The 19455-nt window shown below is 43.7% G+C and overlaps 1 protein-coding gene across 3 annotated transcripts in view; it reads right to left on the reverse strand.

The window, feature by feature from the left end:
- Positions 1-3843: 3843 nt before the first annotated feature.
- Positions 3844-19455, reverse strand: part of bnc2 (basonuclin 2) — a 159862-nt gene continuing 144250 nt past the window's right edge. For all 3 annotated transcript variants that reach the window (XM_034583830.1, XM_034583820.1, XM_034583836.1), the window contains 2 exons: positions 16307-18687; positions 3844-9587 (listed from right to left, as the gene is read on the reverse strand). In XM_034583830.1, coding sequence (XP_034439721.1) covers positions 8765-9587; positions 16307-18687 — 3204 coding nt within the window. In that variant the 3' untranslated portion in view covers positions 3844-8764. The remainder of the gene's footprint in view (positions 9588-16306; positions 18688-19455) is intronic.

The following is a 19455-nucleotide window of genomic DNA, read 5'->3' on the forward strand; positions in this document are numbered from 1 at the left end:
TTAAACATTCTATTTCCCCTAATATTTGTCGGCAACCATCTGCTTAACTGATCTCCCTTCACTTTAATTAAAAGGGATTCCCGTCTTGTTGGGGTCATTATGTGCTGGCGGACGCCAGGAGAGGGGTTTGTGATGAGTTCAGCGTTCCCTCTGTCCCTGGGTTGCCAGAGGGCTTTTTTCATCCTCCCTTCCACGTTAACCCCTTCCTCTCCTGCTGCACTTCCACCTTGTTATTTAGCGGGTGAAGCAGACTGAAGAATTAGTAAGTCCAGCAATTCTGAAAGAGATCCAGTGTGATTCTGGTGAAAACTTTTCTCTTCACTAGAGAAGTGTGCAGATATTCACACCATCTCCCTGAACTCTGGGGCATGAGACTCTGGCTGTAATGGTTTGATTTGCCCAACACTAGTTGGATCGATGCGGCTGTTTACAGTTTCTCCCTCTCTCATCCCTTTTGTCTTTTTTCTAATTTAGTGTTCCCAAACCATGGACAGTGGTCTGAGTCTGTCTGCTGTGCTTGCATCTTCGCCCTCCTCCCTGCTCTCCATCACTGTCCATTGATGTTTTTCCCCCTCTCTTTCTTTTCTCCTCTTCCTCTCTCCTTCCTTGGTTGGTCTTGGAAAAAGAGCTGCATGCCTCCACACTTCTGGACAAGACTGATGGCTCGTCAATAGCATTAGCCAGCATTGCAGGCCTCACTGGTGTAGAACCAAATCAATAGGGCCCAGTAAAAAGTCTTATACGTGTATGCGGTCCATCCCAGCCAAGGCTTGTGTTACCACAGATAAGTTTTTATAAGAATTCAGGAGTCGCCATCGGTTATGTTCCCTCTAATTCCACATTTCCTCTGCCAGTCACTAACATTCATAAGTGCTTCTGCTCACAGTCCTCCAGTCCAGCTTTTAGTGTAATTATGTATTGTACCCTTCAGAAAGTTGAAAGAAAACGTTTCTGTTCATTGTCACGTTAAATACGAATTTAAATTTAGCAGCCTTGGGATAAAGAAGTGACGTAGAAAATCTTTTCTGCTCTTTCTCTCTAAATTCTGGTCATTTACCTTCTAATTGTATTGTGCAATTACAATCAATTAGTTCTCAATGAAAATTGATTTCTGCTTTCAGTGCGGTGGCTGGATTGTGTGTGTGCGTGCGTGCGTGCGTGCATGTGTGTGTGTGAGAGAGAGAGAGACAGAAAGAGATAGTAAGATAGAGGGAGAATATCTTTGAATTAATTGAATGTGAATTTCACAGGAAGCCCTGTTGCCTCACTGCAAGAAGCTTTCCCCTGGATCGCATTCTGGTTTGCTTCTGCTCTCTGTGTGGAGTCTGCCTGTTTCTCCCTGTGTCTGTGAAGGTTTTCTCCAGGTCCTCCAGCATGTTCCCACAGTCCAAAGACATGCAGACTGGGCTCAGGTTGTTTGGAGACTCTATTTGTTTTCTCTCTGTATGTTGGCCCTGCAATACGCTGGTGACCCTGTCCAGGGTGCACTCCGCCTCTCCCATAATATCAGTTGGGATTGGCTCCAGTTTTATTTGAGGGGCCATGCAGTGTGAAATATTGCGAAATTGCGGAAAAAGAAAATTGCAGTTTATCTGGGTGAAAGTAATACGCTTTAAAGACGTGGCATCGGTGTATAGATGTGATGTGATTACCTGCTATGAATGTGATGTTATTACTTGCTATTAGTGATGCTGGTAATGGTATTGGAGCATTTCTAGTTTTTTTTCCAGTATCTTAACTTGAAAACAGTACATTCGATAACATTATTGTAACTCAGAAAGAAAATTGTTCTTTTCACCAGATCTTTTTGGAAAAGTGACACAAGTGTATATTCAATCTTTCTTTACTCAGTCAACAACATTATCTGATATCTGTCTCTAGCTTTTCTCGCTCAGAGAACGACAGCAGCTGATTTCACACACGGGCTCTGCTTCTGCATGGACGGCAAAATGAATACCAGTTTAACCATAAGAATAAGCTGTGTGTTGTTTTACAGTCATATAAGGTGGCGCGCTGTCTGCGCTGTTACCACGAATACTTTAAATCTACTCCTGCCGGCTAACTTTTATTTTAACCTATGCGTGTTCTCTCTGTGTTGGAGTTGCTTCTTTCTGACAATACTGGCTTCTGTCAGTCTGTTGAATTTTTTAGACATTTTGCCAAAATGCCGGCAATATTGACTTTTTTTTAAATAACCTCTGGAACATGTGGTCATGCCTCGAGTTGTGCTGCTGCTTGTGGCGAGAAGAGAGAGCTGCGTCCTATTTATTTGTCCTATATACTGCAAACGTGAAGGTGAAAGGGAGCTGGTGATGTGTGTTCTTCCCTCTCTCGTCTGCACAGGTTCACAACACTGTAATTACCAAACTTATATCTTATTGTAACTCAGCCATTGATGCTGCTTCTTTAAAATCTATTTTTAAAGAAGAACCAGCGTTAAATTGACAGAAGCAGATTCTTCAATGGACTTACAACAAATGAATGACTAATATAGAGATTTCTAAGGACAGACAGATGGACAGAGGAGCTGGTGAACGTCTTTCTTCTGTCAACCTCTCCAGCCTCTCCAGCTCAGATAAACAACCCCCCCTCTCTTTTCCTCTCGCTCTGCATGTACCTATTCTCTCACAGCAAAAGGACTCTGCCTCTCAAAGGTCAGCGGAGGGCCAGAGTGTTTGTCAGGCCAATCGATGGCCTGCCGTCGCCGTCAACATGCCCAGTTATGTAGCGGGGAGGTCAGCCCTGTGTCGGACATCGCCCCCCCTCCTTGGTGGGAGATTGTCACAGAGGAATAAATGGGGGTGTGTATGTGTTTAGGATGAGTGGCGGAGGATATCTGGGAGAAGTGGGGGAGTATCTCTTACCGAGCCTGCATATAATCAATACCATGCAGCGCTATTATTCTGAAGTGCGTGTGTGTTTGTGTGTGTGTGTTGCGCTGTTATCAACAATGGCAGGGGATCAAGGAACTGGTGTGTGACAAAGAGGAATGGTGTCTGATTCAAGGTCAATAAGGCCTATGTGTGTCACTGCTTCACTTTCTCAGAGGGGAGGGAGGAGGCGGCGGCGGCGTTATGTTCCCGTTGGTTACCAGAGCAAGCATGACATCCCGGCTGGAGCTCATATCAATTTGTAATTTTACCCGCAGTCACAGCAAATGATGTCAGCGCAGGTCGCCTTCTGTAGAATGACCCCGCATTTGTCTGTTGTTGTTGTCAGTGTTTGTCCTCCGTGTCACGTCGTTGCTCCATGGTCAAAGAATTCTTTTCTTTAAAGGATGTTAACATCCATGTATGCTAATATTCATATTTTCATATGTAGTCAACAATGAAATTTAAAGTGTATGTAAAGGAATACAAAAATCTTAATTTCTGATTATCAATATATATATATTTTTTTAAACTTTTTTTCAAGGATACATTGTTTTTTTATCACCAAAGAAAAGATAGTATATAATATAATTTTAATTTAATTTCCGCTTATGATCAGACAAAGGTGTATGCCCTCTGTTTCCCCCCTTCAGTGACCATCTTACTAATTTGCTAAAACCAGCGGTGCCTTCTTCTCATGCCAATACATCATTTAATAACTCTATTAATCTTATCGTCCACTGATTGGTCAAGATAGCCTTTTCCCCACTGGTTTTTATCACAGGGTAATTAAAGAGCCCAGTAAAACCTGCTGAGATCACTGTCTTAAATGGCTTGATTGACACATCGTTTCTGTTTTTTCCTACATTATAGAATTCAAGCTCCTTCGCTTTCACAACATTTTTACAACAACACAATTTCGGGATTATTTGTTAAGTCCAGGTTAGAATGAAATATGAGAACAAGATGCCAGTGACTGATAAATCTTTAATATAAAAATTGTACAAGAATTCTGATACAAATTACAAGAGGTATTTGGACAAAATATGAATAAAATTCCATTTACATCCCAAAACCCTTATGCATTTTATGCAAAAACCATAGACAGTTATGATACAGAAACAATACAGGAAAGGCAAAAAGGAAAGAAAAACAAAGAAAAGAGTCTTTTTAAAAAGAGGACATTTTTTTCCCCCCTGTCTGCAAATGGGAAACACCTGTTTAGGTAACGTACAGTATTCATGAGGCTTCCAAATCACCATTTTGACACCAAAGTGATACAAGCTCCTCTGCTGTGTTTGTTCTCCGCAGTGCGACCGTGTAGCCATGCAACGCTGTCGAGTGCCAGTGCCACAACACAGGCTTTTTAAGACACACACACAAATGTATTGGATACACAATAACACAAATGAAAAGAAAACCAAAATAAAAAATCTAAATTCACCGGTTCTTCAAGCTTATTTATATTTTAAGACTGTAAAATATGATTGGCACAATGGAAAACATTTCATGAATTTACAGTATTTTTTTTTTTTGCAGGATCACTGACATTTCACAGGTTCCAGTTCAAATTAATGAGGGTCTTTTTTTTTATGAGACTGAAGCATCTATACACACTATTTACCTCCTATCTGCATATTTCTTATGACGTCCCATCAAACATTTGAATCCCACTCTGTGTCACGTGTCGCCTCTCACACTCGGTGATGTGAACCGAACGGACAGTGATTAACAGGTCAGCCGCTCCGTCTCCCTCTCCCTCCGTGTGCGATGTAGAGTTACAGAATAATTGATGCCTGGCGCTCATCTAATCAAATATTAAAGATTCACTTCAGTAGTCTGGGCCAATGAGGCGCTCTAAGTGACCCGGTCTTGCCGTCCCATGGCCCGGTCACTAGGTAGCAGAGTGCACCTGGGCCCATGCAGTCGGAGAAGCAAGACACACAAAGATTGGATCGGGGGGGGCTTTCTCGAAAGGAGTGGCGGAAATTGGCGGTCATTTCTCAGAGGAGAGCAGAGTGTAGGGGAGAGGGGTGGAAATACGAGGGGCGGCTCGATCGCTCTCCGGCAGGCAATCAAGAAGAAGCTGGTGATGAGTCCTGGGGAGTCCTGGCCCTGCTGCTCTCTTGCTCTCTTCTCTCCCTGTGGTCCTCTCTTTTCCTCCCCTGCCTTGTTAAGTGACTGCTGCGAGGCTCCAGCCAGACCACTTCCTACGCCCGATGCCTTTTCCCTTCATCTCTCCCTTCTCTCGCTGTCTTCGCCGTCAGTCTCCCTGGCTATGCGGGACGGTTGTTTGTGTGTTTTCTCAGCTCTGTTTCCAGCATCTCGCAGCTCTGAGCTCTGCTGGCATGACCAGCGCCATGCAGGACGCAGAAGGAGCCCGTAAGGGGTAGGAGACGGGTGTTGTAAGGGAATCTCTACCATGATATTCAGCCTTCTGTCTAGTACACACGAGCACACAGATAGAGAGGTCATGCACTGCAGCTGCTGCTTGAGAAATGGGTAGCCAAGAATTGGACATGAGGAATGTGAAAAAAACTAAGTCGGAAAACTTGTTTTTCTTTCTCAGATTAAAAAAAGGGCACAGAAGCTTATTGGATGCAGCAGATTTACATTAAAATAACTTTGAATATGTTGGATATGTGCCGCTCTCTTTTCTAGAGACCTGAATTCAGTCCGTGATTTTGCCGGCCTCATTATTCGATTTTTTTAATGTAATCTCTGTCCTCTACAGGTAAAATATCTGAAAGTATTAGCTTCAGCATGTCGGGATATTTCAAATGAAATAATAATAATAAAGATAAGAGCTTTCCATGCCTGACTCTCCATCATGGAAAATGGAGCGGTTCATCTACTGTGGTGTCTTGGCTCTGACCCTGTCCCTTCCATCACTAGAGGTTAACAAGTCATCTAGTCCTTGTCGTCCCTCCGGCCTGTACGCAGGAAGTATATGTGTGCCACTCTCCTCTCTCCGTGCGCATGTGTGTGTTTGTACGGTTGTGTGTTGGAGAGACAGCTGTCAGCAGGGTTCCTGGAGTACCACTTTTTTATTTCTGCCAGAGCGAGGGCCGGGGGGATCGAATGAGTGAATGAGGCAGCAAGCGCCTCAGTGAAACCCACTCCTGGGAGAAGGCAGGGGTTCCTGTACTCAATTTTCCCTTCACTTGGGATAAACAGGCAATTACCCATCCCTTTTTCCTATGCCATGGCCGTCCGGTGAACTTAAGCATACACTATTAGTGTGTGTCCCTGTAGGACCTGCGCTGTGGGGTGTGGAGGTGGTAAGTGAGTGGCGGCTTGAAGAAATGGGTAAGGCGTTTGTTAAATGACTGTGCTCTGACAGACAAAGAGGAAAACAGAATGAGAGAGAGGAGCTGAATTGGATTACTGGGCGACCCTGACTAAGAATAAGCACATGTATAAAATGAATAGATGAATTCAACCAAGTTGAATAAGTCTAATTGAATTGTTCAGGGCGCGAACTCTGTCCTCTTTTTTCCTCTCTCTCTGTCAGTGTCACAGTCGTGTCAGCAACCTCGGCGTCTGGCAGTGTAACGAAGTGACAAGTGAGATATTAGACAGAAGAAGCTGGAATGGCAGGGACACGCCTGCAGGTAACGGAGAAGCAGCACATTTTTAATGATCGTTGCTGTCATCCTTTCCTCCCTAGTCAGCCTTCCACCTCTGCAACCTTTCCATCAGCCCCAGCGCCCTGTCTCGCTCTCTTTATCTCGGAGACGTGTTGGCTGCAAACTGCATGTTTCATATGCGTGGAGTCTTACAAAAAAAAAATATTAATGAAATATTTCACTAGAATTGGTCATGTCTATATGGCAGAACGGCTTAAATATGAAACAAATGGAGCTCAACACTGTTATGGATGTAAGATGTTGTGAATACTGTACAGCACGCGACATAACACTGCATATTTTTCCCTCCTGTGTGTAGCACCAGTCAAGTAAGAGAAGGTCTTGTTGTATAGTAACACATGGCATCGCTAATACATTGATAAACAAATCAAACTGATGAACAATTCTCTATTTTTTTGTCTTTTTACAAAAAATATTTTCATACTGGACAAAAACATCTCCATGAACATACATCACCCACCAATAAATACCCCTTCCCTTGGCTACTTTGCCCAGTTACTGGAAATATTTGTACCGTAAGACAGTCATGGACATGTTAAAAAACGGCTGCAACCAAGCAGCCGGGAAAATGGCGACATTTTTCATATAGCACATTTGTAGCCAACACTCAGAAATGGAAACCGATACCAAAAATATCACAGCAAAAAGATTTAAGACTCAAGTGCATCATATTAATCCAATGGGGCATGATTTAAGTACAATGTCACAATGAAACATCTTTTCTAAAGCAAACACTTTAGTTTTGGTCACAGTTGAAGGACTATTTCATCTTTTTATCTCTATTTTTTTTTAATTTACGGGACAGTCATATGTTAAGATGCCTTTTGTGGGAAAAAATGTGAGCTCTTGCTTTTCTAACTTTGACAATTTCACAAAAAGGTCATGCTTTATACAGATTACCTCACTCAGCCACTGAAGTTAAGTGTTTTGATCATAACTGGCAACCATACACAATGTCTCCTATAAACATAAAGAGGAGGAGGCTTTATCAGTATTTACTTTGTGTTTGTGAAACAGCAGTTCATATTCAGTCACACCTGGATTAGGTGCAGAAGCAAGACACTTTGGAGACACCTTCTGAATACGTGTTTTAAGAGATAGGGGAAGATCTCAGGCTTTGTTCGGGGGGAAGGTTTCCTGTTGTGAAAGTATGTTTTTCGAAACTGAGAACGTGCAAAAACTGAACTGGCACAAGTATGTTGAAGGTACTGTCATTTCCCTTGGCACTGTAGCCGTCGATGACCCCAAACAACACCTAAACTCACCATTGCAAAAACTCCTCATTATAATAATATTACACATCCCCTTGTATAGATGCAAAGTGCAAAAACTGAATTAGTATACTAAAGCTCATAAACATAAACAGACAAAAAAACTAAAAAAATCAAATAGAAATACAGAGAATGATATCAGTGTAGGAGCCTAAAAAAGCATGCCGGCAACCTCTGAATACCTAACAAGTAGATAAAGCAAGTCACGTGATATTCTTTTTTTCCTAGGACTCAGTTTAAAACATATCTTTGAAGCTAACATAAATGAATCAAGCTAGTAAGATGCTACCTCTTTCTTGCCTATAGCTGGAAGTATTGTACTGGACTGTAACATAAAACCATAAGGATCGAGAGAGAGAGAGAGAGAGAGAGAGAAAGAGAGAGAGAGAGAGAGAGAGAGAGAGAGGAAAAAAAAAAGAGCAAACAACCATCAATACAAATCTTTTACACCAAAAGCCTCTTGGGACATTATTTACAAATGAAGCTGTCATGCTTTTGTAAGGGGGTTCATTTAAAAGCTATCATTACACAAATACAACGAGAAGATTTTCTTTTTTTTTTTTCTCAGTACTATTATTTCTGCAGGCAAAGTCACAAATAAGAGTTTGAATAGATTCTTTGGAGACGGACATGAAAACAAAGTGGGGGAGAGGTTTGAAAGGAAAGGGGGGGGTACAAGTTTGGAGTTTTGTTATAAAGTAAACTCCGTACTCAAGAGTATCGTCCTGTTCTTCCAAAGAAGGTGAAGTCAAAGGTCAAAATAATAAACTGTATTTAGAGTCAATGAATTTTATAGAGGGACATACAAATGTCTTGCAATGACTTACAGAGGGAGGGCAGGAGGAACACAAGCACTTAGCCTGTATTTGATGGCCCTGGGCTGGGGTTAAAAGCTAATTTGAGGAGGAATAAGGATGAGGAACGACGGGAGGAGCGGGCAGACTGACAGGAGGGTAGAGTAGAAAGTCATTATTTAGTCTATTATTGTAGAGAAGGGCATGTTTTTATGGAGGTTGGGGTTCTGAGAGTGTCGGTTGCGACTGCGCACTGAGCTGAACACCATGTTGCAACCGGGAATTTTGCACTTGTGCATCTCTCGCAGGTGCACAGTCTTGTAGTGCACGCGCAGGGTCCCTTTGTTGCTGTACATTTTGTGGCAGATGTTGCAGAGGATCCCACTGCCGCCACTATTACTGCCCCCGGTGGACGAAAGGAGGAATGGTGAGGAGGGAGGTTCCAACCCCTCACCATGTCCTTCTCCTCTGAGTTCTCCAGTCTCATCCCGCTGCCCAATTTCAGCTTGCCTCTCGGCACGCTGGGAGCAGTCCTCTCCCTCGCTGTTACCCTCCTCCTCATCCTCTTCTCCATCCTCCTCCTCCAGGTCATCCAGAAGAATGCCTTCATCGCTGCCCTCATCTGACTCATGTGAGGAGTGGACACTGCTGCTGGATTGAACACTTGATGTGGTGCTCAGGTCCAGCACCATGTAGTCATCTGGCTGGCCATGGGAGAAGCCGTTGGTGTGGTGATTTTTGAGGTTGTGGCTGAGAGGGTGGTGGAAATACTCATTGCTCATGGGGGAACGGGCATCGTGGTTCAGGCCGGTGTGTCCAAGGCTGGCGCCTCCGATGCCCATCCCAGCCATAGGGTCCAAGCCCATGTGGTGCCCGGCGTAGATCTTAGCCAGTATCTCAGCTCGCAGGTCCTTGGGCAGTGGCGTGAGTTGGGGGTCCAGGACAATGTCGTCCAGCTCTTTGGTCAGCAGTTTGCGGTGCAGGTTGATGTTGGAGCTGTGCCTAACGTGGGTAAACATAAACAGTTCTAGATCAGTATACGAAAACTGTAATAGAATACCAAATAGCCACAGTGATGAAATCCAAACTTCTCCTCTTCAAAGTTCAAAGTTCAATATATATCCAGGAACCACTACATATAGAAATATTCTTACTATCAGTGGAGATACACAGAGATTAACAAAGAGAGAGAGAAATCCACCCTGCAGCTCTCCGCAGAAAAGAGGACTAACATTGCAGAGAGAGAGAGAGAGAGAGAGAGAGAGAGAGAGAGAGAGAGAGAGAGAGAGAGAGAGAGAGAGAGAGAGAGAGAGAGAGAGAGAGCATACTGCTAGTGTTTACTGCTGTCAGCATGTCTGCACTGCACAGCCCTCAAATCCAATAGACTCTGACTCAATTAAATACTCCACCATATTGAATGGGAGTTTATCAATTGATTCGAGCTGTGGTAATGTGATAATCGAGGGGAACTGGATAGCATATTAGCACTAGGCCCTGACAGCATTATCGCATTCGCTCCCTATTGGAGGTGGCTTAATCGAGCACCTCAGTGAACATGTCTTTATGTAGCCCTGGATTTAATTAAGATGGACATTTTTTCCCAAACACAAAGCAAACTATATCACACAATGTGCTACAGCTGATGAAAGAAAGTCAGGAACAAGTGCCATGCTTAAGCCAGGCTACAATTAGTGAGGATTTTAGTGAGCACACAAAGTCATGCTAAAGGATGCTGGGGCAAAATGGGCTTGAAAAATCAAAATTCAAAGCTTTTTTTTGCTCCAATTTCACAGTTGCCAAGTTGGAGTAAGAAAAAAAAGGGGGGGGGGGAGACCCACTGCACACAATGTCACAACAAAACTGCAAAACACGGAAAAAAGGAAACTTAAGCAACTATCACCAGTGTCAGATAAGACATACACAAGGCCCACTCCCAGAATATCAGGTCAGCACTCAAATGAAATCAGAAAATATGCAAACACTCAGTGCCTTTTTAATGTGAAGGGTATCCATGCAGGGAGGGCACGTGTGGGAGAAAAAAAAATCAAAACAAAAAATAGGGAGGGGGGGGGGGGGGGAGAATCATCCTTAGCAGGACGGGCAAAGATGGAGTCACAATGGATAGTAGAGCTTACCAGCAGTGGCAGGGTTGATGCAGTCAAAAAGGGTCCCTTTCCTTTAATTATTTACTTCCCTATCCGACATTGTCCTGCAAGAGGTAAAAATACATTCATTTGAGGGACCCTTTTCTGTGAACCAAGCAACCAGGAGCCCGTCCACTCGAGCATTGTCAGCATTGAGGAGAGGGGGAGCGTGGCAAATCGATTGGCTGTGGCTGTCACTGCATGTGTGTGTGTTTGCACGTGCTAGTGTGTGAAAAACAGAAAATATACTACCTCCTTCTAGCAGGACTTCGATCAAAAAGACTATATAAATCCTTTGTTCTTTTTTATCCTTTGATAGTACAGTTGCACCCATATGGCGTTGGCTTATGGCTGGAGCATGGGAGTCATGATTCAATGTCTGTGGCGCTGAGCCTGTATCCCTGTCTAGTCAAGTACATGTGTGGACACTTGGCTGTGAGAGGCCAGAGTGCTTTAAGAATGTCCAGGAAAGTCGGGGATCAATATATAGAAAATGTGACAATTTCTGCAGGGACACCATGCAGCTAACTGGCTTTGATGTGAGAAGGGGGGGGGGGGGGGGTCATAGATTTGCTGTGTTAAACTTTACGTGCGCGATGCTGTTGATGATGCTCAAGTAGGCAGGTCCTTTGCAACATGTCTCCATCTCTAAAACAACACCTTCTCACTGCTAATAAGCTCTAATTTAACCATTGCTATATCTCGGTTTTTTAAAGATATTAAAGTCAAACATGCTAAACATCATGCAGTAAGTAGTCTGCACTAGAGCTACAGTAGCCAGTCTAAATACTCAAGATTCACATCACAGGGTCAGAAAATTACAACAATATCTAAACCAGAATCTTTATGCATTTTACAGATGTATGCAAATAAAATAGATGTGAGGAAAAATGTCATTTGTAACCAGTTAAAATGATTAAGACTAAAGAGGAGAGAAAGAGTCCAGTTTATGATTATTTGCACAAACATTGTTTAGTGTCGGCCATGCTGCATTGCCCTGAATAATCCAAGTAACTCGGCTGAATCTACACACAGAGGGTATAATGCATTTATCCCTTCATTTATCAGATTTAGACTTTCTGCCCCATTTCCCACTCCCCTCTATCCCTTCACCTCCATCCCTCCACCTCAGTACGTTCCATCTTTCCTCCCCCAAACCCAACTCCTTAGCCCCCCCCCCCCCCCCGCTTCCATCTCTTCCTCCCTGTTGGCCAGTAATGTGGCTGGCAAACCAATTTGACAGTCTCATCTTCGCCCAAAAGATGGGGGAGGCCTCCTGAGAGCCCATTTTTGACTGTGCAGAGGAGGCAGAGCGAGTGTGTGCCTGTCCCAACTGGCGTTAATCATCCGATGGCCCTTGCCCTTGTTGTTGTGTCAGTGTGTGTGTATGTGTGCGTATACGTGCGCGCATGTCGTCTAAATGACTCATAATGCGTAAATGAGATGGAAAGCTGAGTGGTATTAAACTGACACCAGTGGTCCTTTGTCTTTCCTGTCATTTGGGGTGTGTGATGAGGTTTGGGCGCATGTGGGAGGACAAGAGTTTTAGTAACATTTATCACTCTCCGCCACTGTTACATCTCCTTTGTATTGTTTCAGCCTATTCCACAGTACAATATAAAAGAGTGGATACACATTAAATATGCATTCAATATCACATGAAAACATTATTATGTACAAGTAACGATTTGAAAAGCCTATTGATTACAATGTGCTTGTGTGGGTGTCTCTGTTATTTAACTAAGAGAGTGAAATAATTCCCTTTTATTCTGCACAAAATACATCAGAGGGATGCATGTAGGCAATGATAAACCAAAGGGGTGTAATATAAAAGTTTCCATCTTTTAATCAGCAGATATTTTAACGAGGGTAAGTGGCTTTCGCTAACGTATTCTCTCTAAACGCAGCACGCCCTTTGTTTATAAGAGACAAACAGAGAGCTGATTGCGGAGCAGCGGAACTGGGCCTACATGCCGAGCGGGGACCGAGGGACACGGAGGGAGACGGAGAGAGAAAGGAGAAGGGAGGAAAGAGACTCTCCAACATAATTAACCTTCACTCTCCGTTTGCAGTGGCCCATGTGGGTACGACGGGCTGCGCACTGCTGCACCGTGGGAATGTAGGGAAGGGAGGACACTGACTTGCGGTAGCGACGTAGATGGAACAGGTTATATGCTGGAGTGAAGGTCAAAGAAAATAAAGCGGGACAGGCTGATGAAAGTGAGATAAGTAAGGCAAAGCTCGTCTCCAGGTTAGAAAATATTATTAACGAGGCTAATAATGGCCGTGATTACTGGTATGTGCACCTTTCCAGCAGTTAATCATGCACCTTCTTCAACACTTCAGCCGACGCTGCTCGCTCCCCACAATAAATATGCAATCATTTACCTCCGTGCAGCAGGCTGCCGGGAGGCTGGGATAAAACAGCCCACTGTAAAACCACATACACACACTCACACACACTTATGTCGCACTCTGTTTTACACTCAAAAACACACACATTACATGCTTGCTCAAGGGCACGATGAATTATCGTTTCCTGTATGTGTGTGTGAACCGTCTACAGTCTTACTTTAAACATGTGTGCAGTGTAAAATAAAAAGGGCAGGAATTCAAACAGAACAACTACTTCTAACACTCTTTCAATGCTAGTGCATTTCCAGTGTCCTACCCTGACAATGTCATCGCGCCTGTTGTTTCTCTCTGTAGTTTGAATGACTTCTTCCTTTTCTTCTTCACTTTGATACGGGAGCTTTTGATCCTGCTGTCTGATGGTGTGTTTACGTGCCTTTGGCTTTTCACTCGGTCAATGGGCTAATCAGATATGCGAGGTACTTAAGACTTCCCTGTTGCTGGATGTCAACAGCTGTTTGGAAGGAATTGAGAAGAGGATGCCAGGCAGGCCTGCATATTATAATGCTACTTAACTAGCATGGATTATTCAGCTGTGAAAATAAGACTAAATAACAACTAGGGTGCCGTTCCCTTATTTAAATTCAAATTATTTTTCTAATATTTGTTGTGTATCTGTTGAAGAGAATTACTTTGGTTTAAGTATTAAATGTTGTGTCTGAGGTGAAACACTGCAGGGAGGCTTATTAATTGTTACTCCTATCACTGTTGACAAAAAAAATCATATTAGGAGAGAGAATTGGACTTGATCTAATTTACTAGTAATAAACATTTGAAACATTATTTTGTGCAAATATCTTTCTACGTGCAGTTTCTTAATCTTATCAGAGCAAATGCTCTCATGAAAACAACCAAATTATTTTCCCTTTTTATTGCTACCATTACACTCGAACATGCATTATATCATTAGAGGATTATCCAGGGACAGATTTGATGAGAGCCCGGCTAGTGTATTGACTCGTCTCAAAGCCCCAGGATTCCTTCAGCTATGCAATGCCCCTCTTCTGTTGTTTTGTTCCCTGTTTGAACCAGCGGCAGAGTAATTTGTCCCATATGCTATCAGGAATTTATCCCCCACAGAAAAAGTATGGAAACAATAGTGTGCTTGGGTCTCACCCACTCAGAGCTATACAGTACACCCCCGGCTCAAAGATGTATTAATACATTAGATTCACAATTGTCCCTCATCACTACAAAGTTATTTCTATCTCTCATATATTCTGCCACCTTTTGTGTTCAAACAGCATTTATATGGTGGTGTTTCTCATAGTGGAGTAAAACTCTATCACACACACAAACACATTCAAAGTGACACATGAGGAGAGAGAGCACATGAAGCGTTGTGTTGACATGTTCCCTTATTCCCTTCCAGAGAAGTCTAATCTGCGAGCCCTTCTGTGTCTGTCTACAGCCGACCACTAAACCTTGGCTTTGATACCAAATACCTGGCTGCATATTTGTGAAAAATGCTCCTTCCCCTCTGCGCCCTTTTCCCACATCTTTTCTTACAATTATATTTCCTATGAAAGCTCATTCAAGTTTGAAGGGACTAAATCATTCACTCTGCTCTGTCTGTAAATTACCGATGGCACTTTATTCTGTGAGCTATTCTCTTAAGTTTTTTTCCTCCATCACAAAACTCTATGGGACTTTCTTTTTTTTCAATTGGATTTATTTTAAAATAAGTAGTTTTCTTTTCTTTGCTATTTGTACATGTCCCCTATGTGTGTGTGTGTGTGTGTGTGAGTGTGAGTGTGAGTGTGTTACACATGTTACACAGCAGGCCGGTCATGCCTCAGGCCTTCTCTATTTCTGACGAAGGGAACTAACAAAAATCACTGGTGGCAGCACAGCACACCGAGGCAGTGGATGCTAAAATAACACTTGCTGTCATCTTGCGGCTGTCGGCACAGCTGCATCAGGTGAGCAGCAGGGTTGCACCTTCACAAACGCTAAGTTGTCACCTGTTCTGCTCCCCCCTGTTCCCCTCCCACATGCATTCTAATACGAGTCCCAGAATCTCCTGCTCTATTTACATGCTGCTAATGAACAAACATCGGTAGGAACAGATGCCACTGAAATAACAAATGCATTAAAAGGCTTGGGGTGGAGAAGGAGCAGCAAGTTTAGGAGGAGGGAGTTAGCGGTGGTGGAGGAGGGGGGGGCAGAACCACTGTGTGGGCGATACAAAACACAGGTAGTCTAAAGCTCTGTTCTGTTTAAGAGATAAAGGTATTTGTTACACTTGATTGTTTACATGACTGGGAATATAATTTTCTGTATCACCAAATCTGAAAGTTTTTCAAGTATAAACAATACTGATGTATATTGCTCCTAAATATTTATAAAGGATTGTGAATGGGACATTTCTTATTAAACATGACTACACTGGCTAATTTAACTCGAAAAAGTCCCTCCCATTATGCAAAAAAACAAAAATAAAATTGAATTCCTTGGGGAGCCTGAACTAGCCCAGGGCACCAGTGATGTGAATGTGCCTTCCGCTTGAATTATAGCATGAACCTGGTGCCAGTGCGGCTGCAGTATATATATTCTGCAGAGTGAGTGTGTGGAACTGATATGTGCTAACAAGCCCAGGTGAGCATGGCTAGCCTCACCTCCTAATGCGCTAATAGATGCAGTGGTTTGACAAACTGCTGTCTATGTTAATATATGCGCCTTCACCGCCCTGTGACAAGGTGAGGTAGTGAGGGCAGGTAAACAACACACTGCAGCTGGGGGGTTTATGGGTACATCAGAGTACTTGTATGAATGTGTGTGTATGTGTTTCTGATCCTAACACCCTACTCTTCTGAACTTTGACTTGACAAGCAGCAGATGTCCTTGAATTCATTTTTCAGTGTTCCATTAGCTAACAGATGTTAAAGTGATAGCCTTGGAAGGTAAATGTGATACAGTAATGAAATACTGCAGTTAAATCTTGCTTTATCAACTTCAAATAGAAAGACATTTCTCTCCCAAAAATGCCAATATCTAACATTTTGACATGGCTTTTATAAAACATATACTCTGTAGAGTTATGTAGTGGCAGTTTGTAAGTCATGTTTAAAAATAAAGACAATTCAATATTTCCATTGAACCTACCTGCAACTGTCACAATCACATTAAAAGGAATAGGTTACAATACCAAGTTCTAGCACTAACCTGTCTCGGCTCCGCCGGGAAGGGAAAGCGGCGTTGCATCCAGCCACAGTGCACACGTGCATCTCTTTGAGGTGCACATTCTTGTAGTGCAGTTTCATGCTGTAGGAGCTCTTGAAAGTCTTCTTACACACATAGCAGATCTTGGGGTCAGGACTTGAGCATGGATCTCCCTCCGGTGATTGAGAAGAAAGGAATTTGGGTGGACTGGCACCATAGCCCATCGAAGAGATGAAGCTCTCATGCAGGGCAGCCATACTCGCAGCAGCGGCAGCAGCCGCTGCCATGCCTCCGTTGTAGATGCCATACTGGCCCATGCAGAACATGTCATAGGTAGGATCATTCAGTTCTTCCTTGATCTTCATAGGGTGGTGATGAGGAGAGGGTGAGGAAAGGCCCTTGCCTTCCATTTCCTTTCGCAAATGAGCTTCCTCATTTGCCTCATCATCCTGTTCCTTGTCCAGACCTCTTCCAACCCTGCTGTGTTTTGGATGTTCATCCACATCCATGAGCTCATCCCGGTAGAACATCTTGGAATCAGAGTTTTCAGATTCGTTCTCAAAGTCTCTCTCATGGTCCTGGTCTTCAGAGGTGAAGCTGTCCATGCAACGTAATTCACCAGAGCTTCGCAGATCATTACCTCCCCTACTGTCACTACGGTTCCCTTCCCGGCATTCATCTTCACTCTGTCTCATCATTCCTCTCAGAGCTAACCCAGGGCTCATCTCATCCTGAGAAGGGGATTGCTGCCCACTACCACCACTGTGATTTCCATTACCACTGCCACTGTTGTGGCTGTTACAATTTCCATTGATTTTGATGTTGTTGTGAAGAAGTGATGACTGGTGATGATGGTGATTTCGGTGAATGTTATCTTCATCATCTTCATCTTTGTCATCGTATTCATCCGCCACATCAATCACCTCCTTCTCAATCTTTACTGGCATGCTAGATTTACGAGGCTTCTTTTTGGGTGTGGGGTCACTGATGCCACTTGTGAGGTCATTATTGGCGCTAGGTGTAGGTAAGCGGTGGGACATGGGTCCTGCCTCTGACATATGAACATTATTATGTGAAGCCACAGCTGCAGCCAGGAGGTGCTGGTCCATCAGGCTGGTACTATTAGTGGCAGTGGGCAGGATGGGGCTTGTGGGCAGTGACACTGGAGGGCTGACAAGGTCTGCAGGGGACAACAGTGTACGGTAGAATGGGGGCACTGGCTGGACTGGTTGAACTGACTTCAACGAAGGGAACACCAGTGGACTTTGCAGAGGTGACTGAAGCATAGGGTCTACTGGTGGGGTAGTGAAGCCCAGTGGTGGCCTTCCAGGGCTGGTGAGTGTGAAGCCACCATTCTTGGTGCTTGAGATGACAGGTGTACCAGGGGCTGAATTGGAACGGATGAGGTCCTTGTCACGGTTATTGCGCAGCATTGGCATGTGTAGCCTTGGGTTGGGATTGGCACTGTGACGATTACGGCTGCGAAGTGAGCTGAAGACCATATTACATCCCTCAATGGTGCAACGGTGTTTAATCTTCAAGTGTACAGCATTATAATGTATCTTAAGGGTACCTTTGTCATAAAAGGTTTTGCCACAAGAATTGCAGCACACACGACCCTTGCGTGAAGTGGATCCCATGCGGCGCATGCGATGCATCTTTGAGGAAAAAGAAGAATGGGTGATGGTTTTAGACTGCTCGTCCTTTACAAAGTGGTGGTGGACCTGATGGTCACTCAAGCTATTGGACTGCTGAGATTGATTTTGGGACTGCTGTTGACCCTGTTGGAGCTGTGTCTGTTGTTGAGATTGATGGGTGGAAGGGGTTGGCGAGATGGGTGATGCCCTGTTGTTGGGCTCTGTCTTGGGTTCAATGTTGTTGTTAATGGCTCCCAGGGCTCCACGGTTTGGGCTCTGGCCTGAGCGGAAGGGTGACAGGGACACTTCTGACTCACTGGTCTCCACCTGTTCACCTTGGTTTGGCAGGCTGGGTTCCCTGAGCCGGAGGGCGGACTGTTCCATAGGCAGGCCATTTGGCGGCAAACCAAGCATCGGAGCAGAGACTGGGTTAATGTATTGGAAGGGCAGGAGGAAGGCTAAGCTGTTGGGGATATTCTCAAAATGGTGAATGCTCGATGGGCTGCTGGTTTCCAGATGCGTCAGGAGTCCAGGGCTGCGGGTCCTGCTGTTGCTTTCAATGAATGTCCTAATACCGGAGTCTGTCTTGGAGGAGGGAACTGTAACTGCCTGACCTTCCTTCTCCTGAATGGCCATCAGCTCCACAATGGATTTGGTCTCACCAAAGCGCAAGAACTGCTGCAGGGTGATGATCTCTTCTTCTCGGGACATGATGGACCAGCGGTCTAGCACCTTGCCTGCAGTATCCTAGATGCCCCACAAGAGAGAAGAGAGAAGACAGAAACACAAACCATTATTGATTGTGCATAATCAGTGTGGTCAAAGAAAAGGATAGAGCAGGGGTTAGTTTGTAAGGGCAAGCTTTTCTGCTCATGAAATTCAGAGGCCCCTAGAGCGACATGTAACTAACAGAGCTTTGTCAAATACCACTCCCCTTCTCTTTCCCATATACCATTTTCTTTAGAAGTCTGCTCTGAAAATGTGATCATTAATCAAACAATGACAGTGTTCAGGAGTTTAATCGAGTCCCAAGTAAACAAATACAAATCATTGAGGTTGTTCTATTAACAGGAATATGTCTGAGCTAGAACAAATTTGTAAAAAAATCTAAACATAAAATATAATAATTAAATAAAGCCACTAATCTCTACTTGGCTGACAGGATTTCTATCAGTATGGCTTTGGTCATTCAAAGATAAAAAATGTTTATGCAAGGCTGAATATTTATCATGATTCATGTTAGTGGGGGTTCTCAGGATGTACAACTTGTGTAACCTTAAGTACTAATCATATCATATGTCAATAAACAAACTGTTTCTCATCAGCTAGTAATGGTGAAATCCGCATACGTCATTTACGGCATCCTCAACTAATGATGCATTTTTGTTGACAGTGGCACAAATCTAAAAGAACAAATATTAACAAAAGATATTTTTTTAACAACCCCTGGCAGAACTTTTCCAGTGGGACTTGGGCATTTTTCCAAATAGAGCAATTTACTTGGCTAGTCTTTTG

This window comes from Hippoglossus hippoglossus, chromosome 1 (assembly GCF_009819705.1).
Source record: "Hippoglossus hippoglossus isolate fHipHip1 chromosome 1, fHipHip1.pri, whole genome shotgun sequence".
NCBI classification, from domain to species: Eukaryota; Metazoa; Chordata; class Actinopteri; order Pleuronectiformes; family Pleuronectidae; genus Hippoglossus; species Hippoglossus hippoglossus.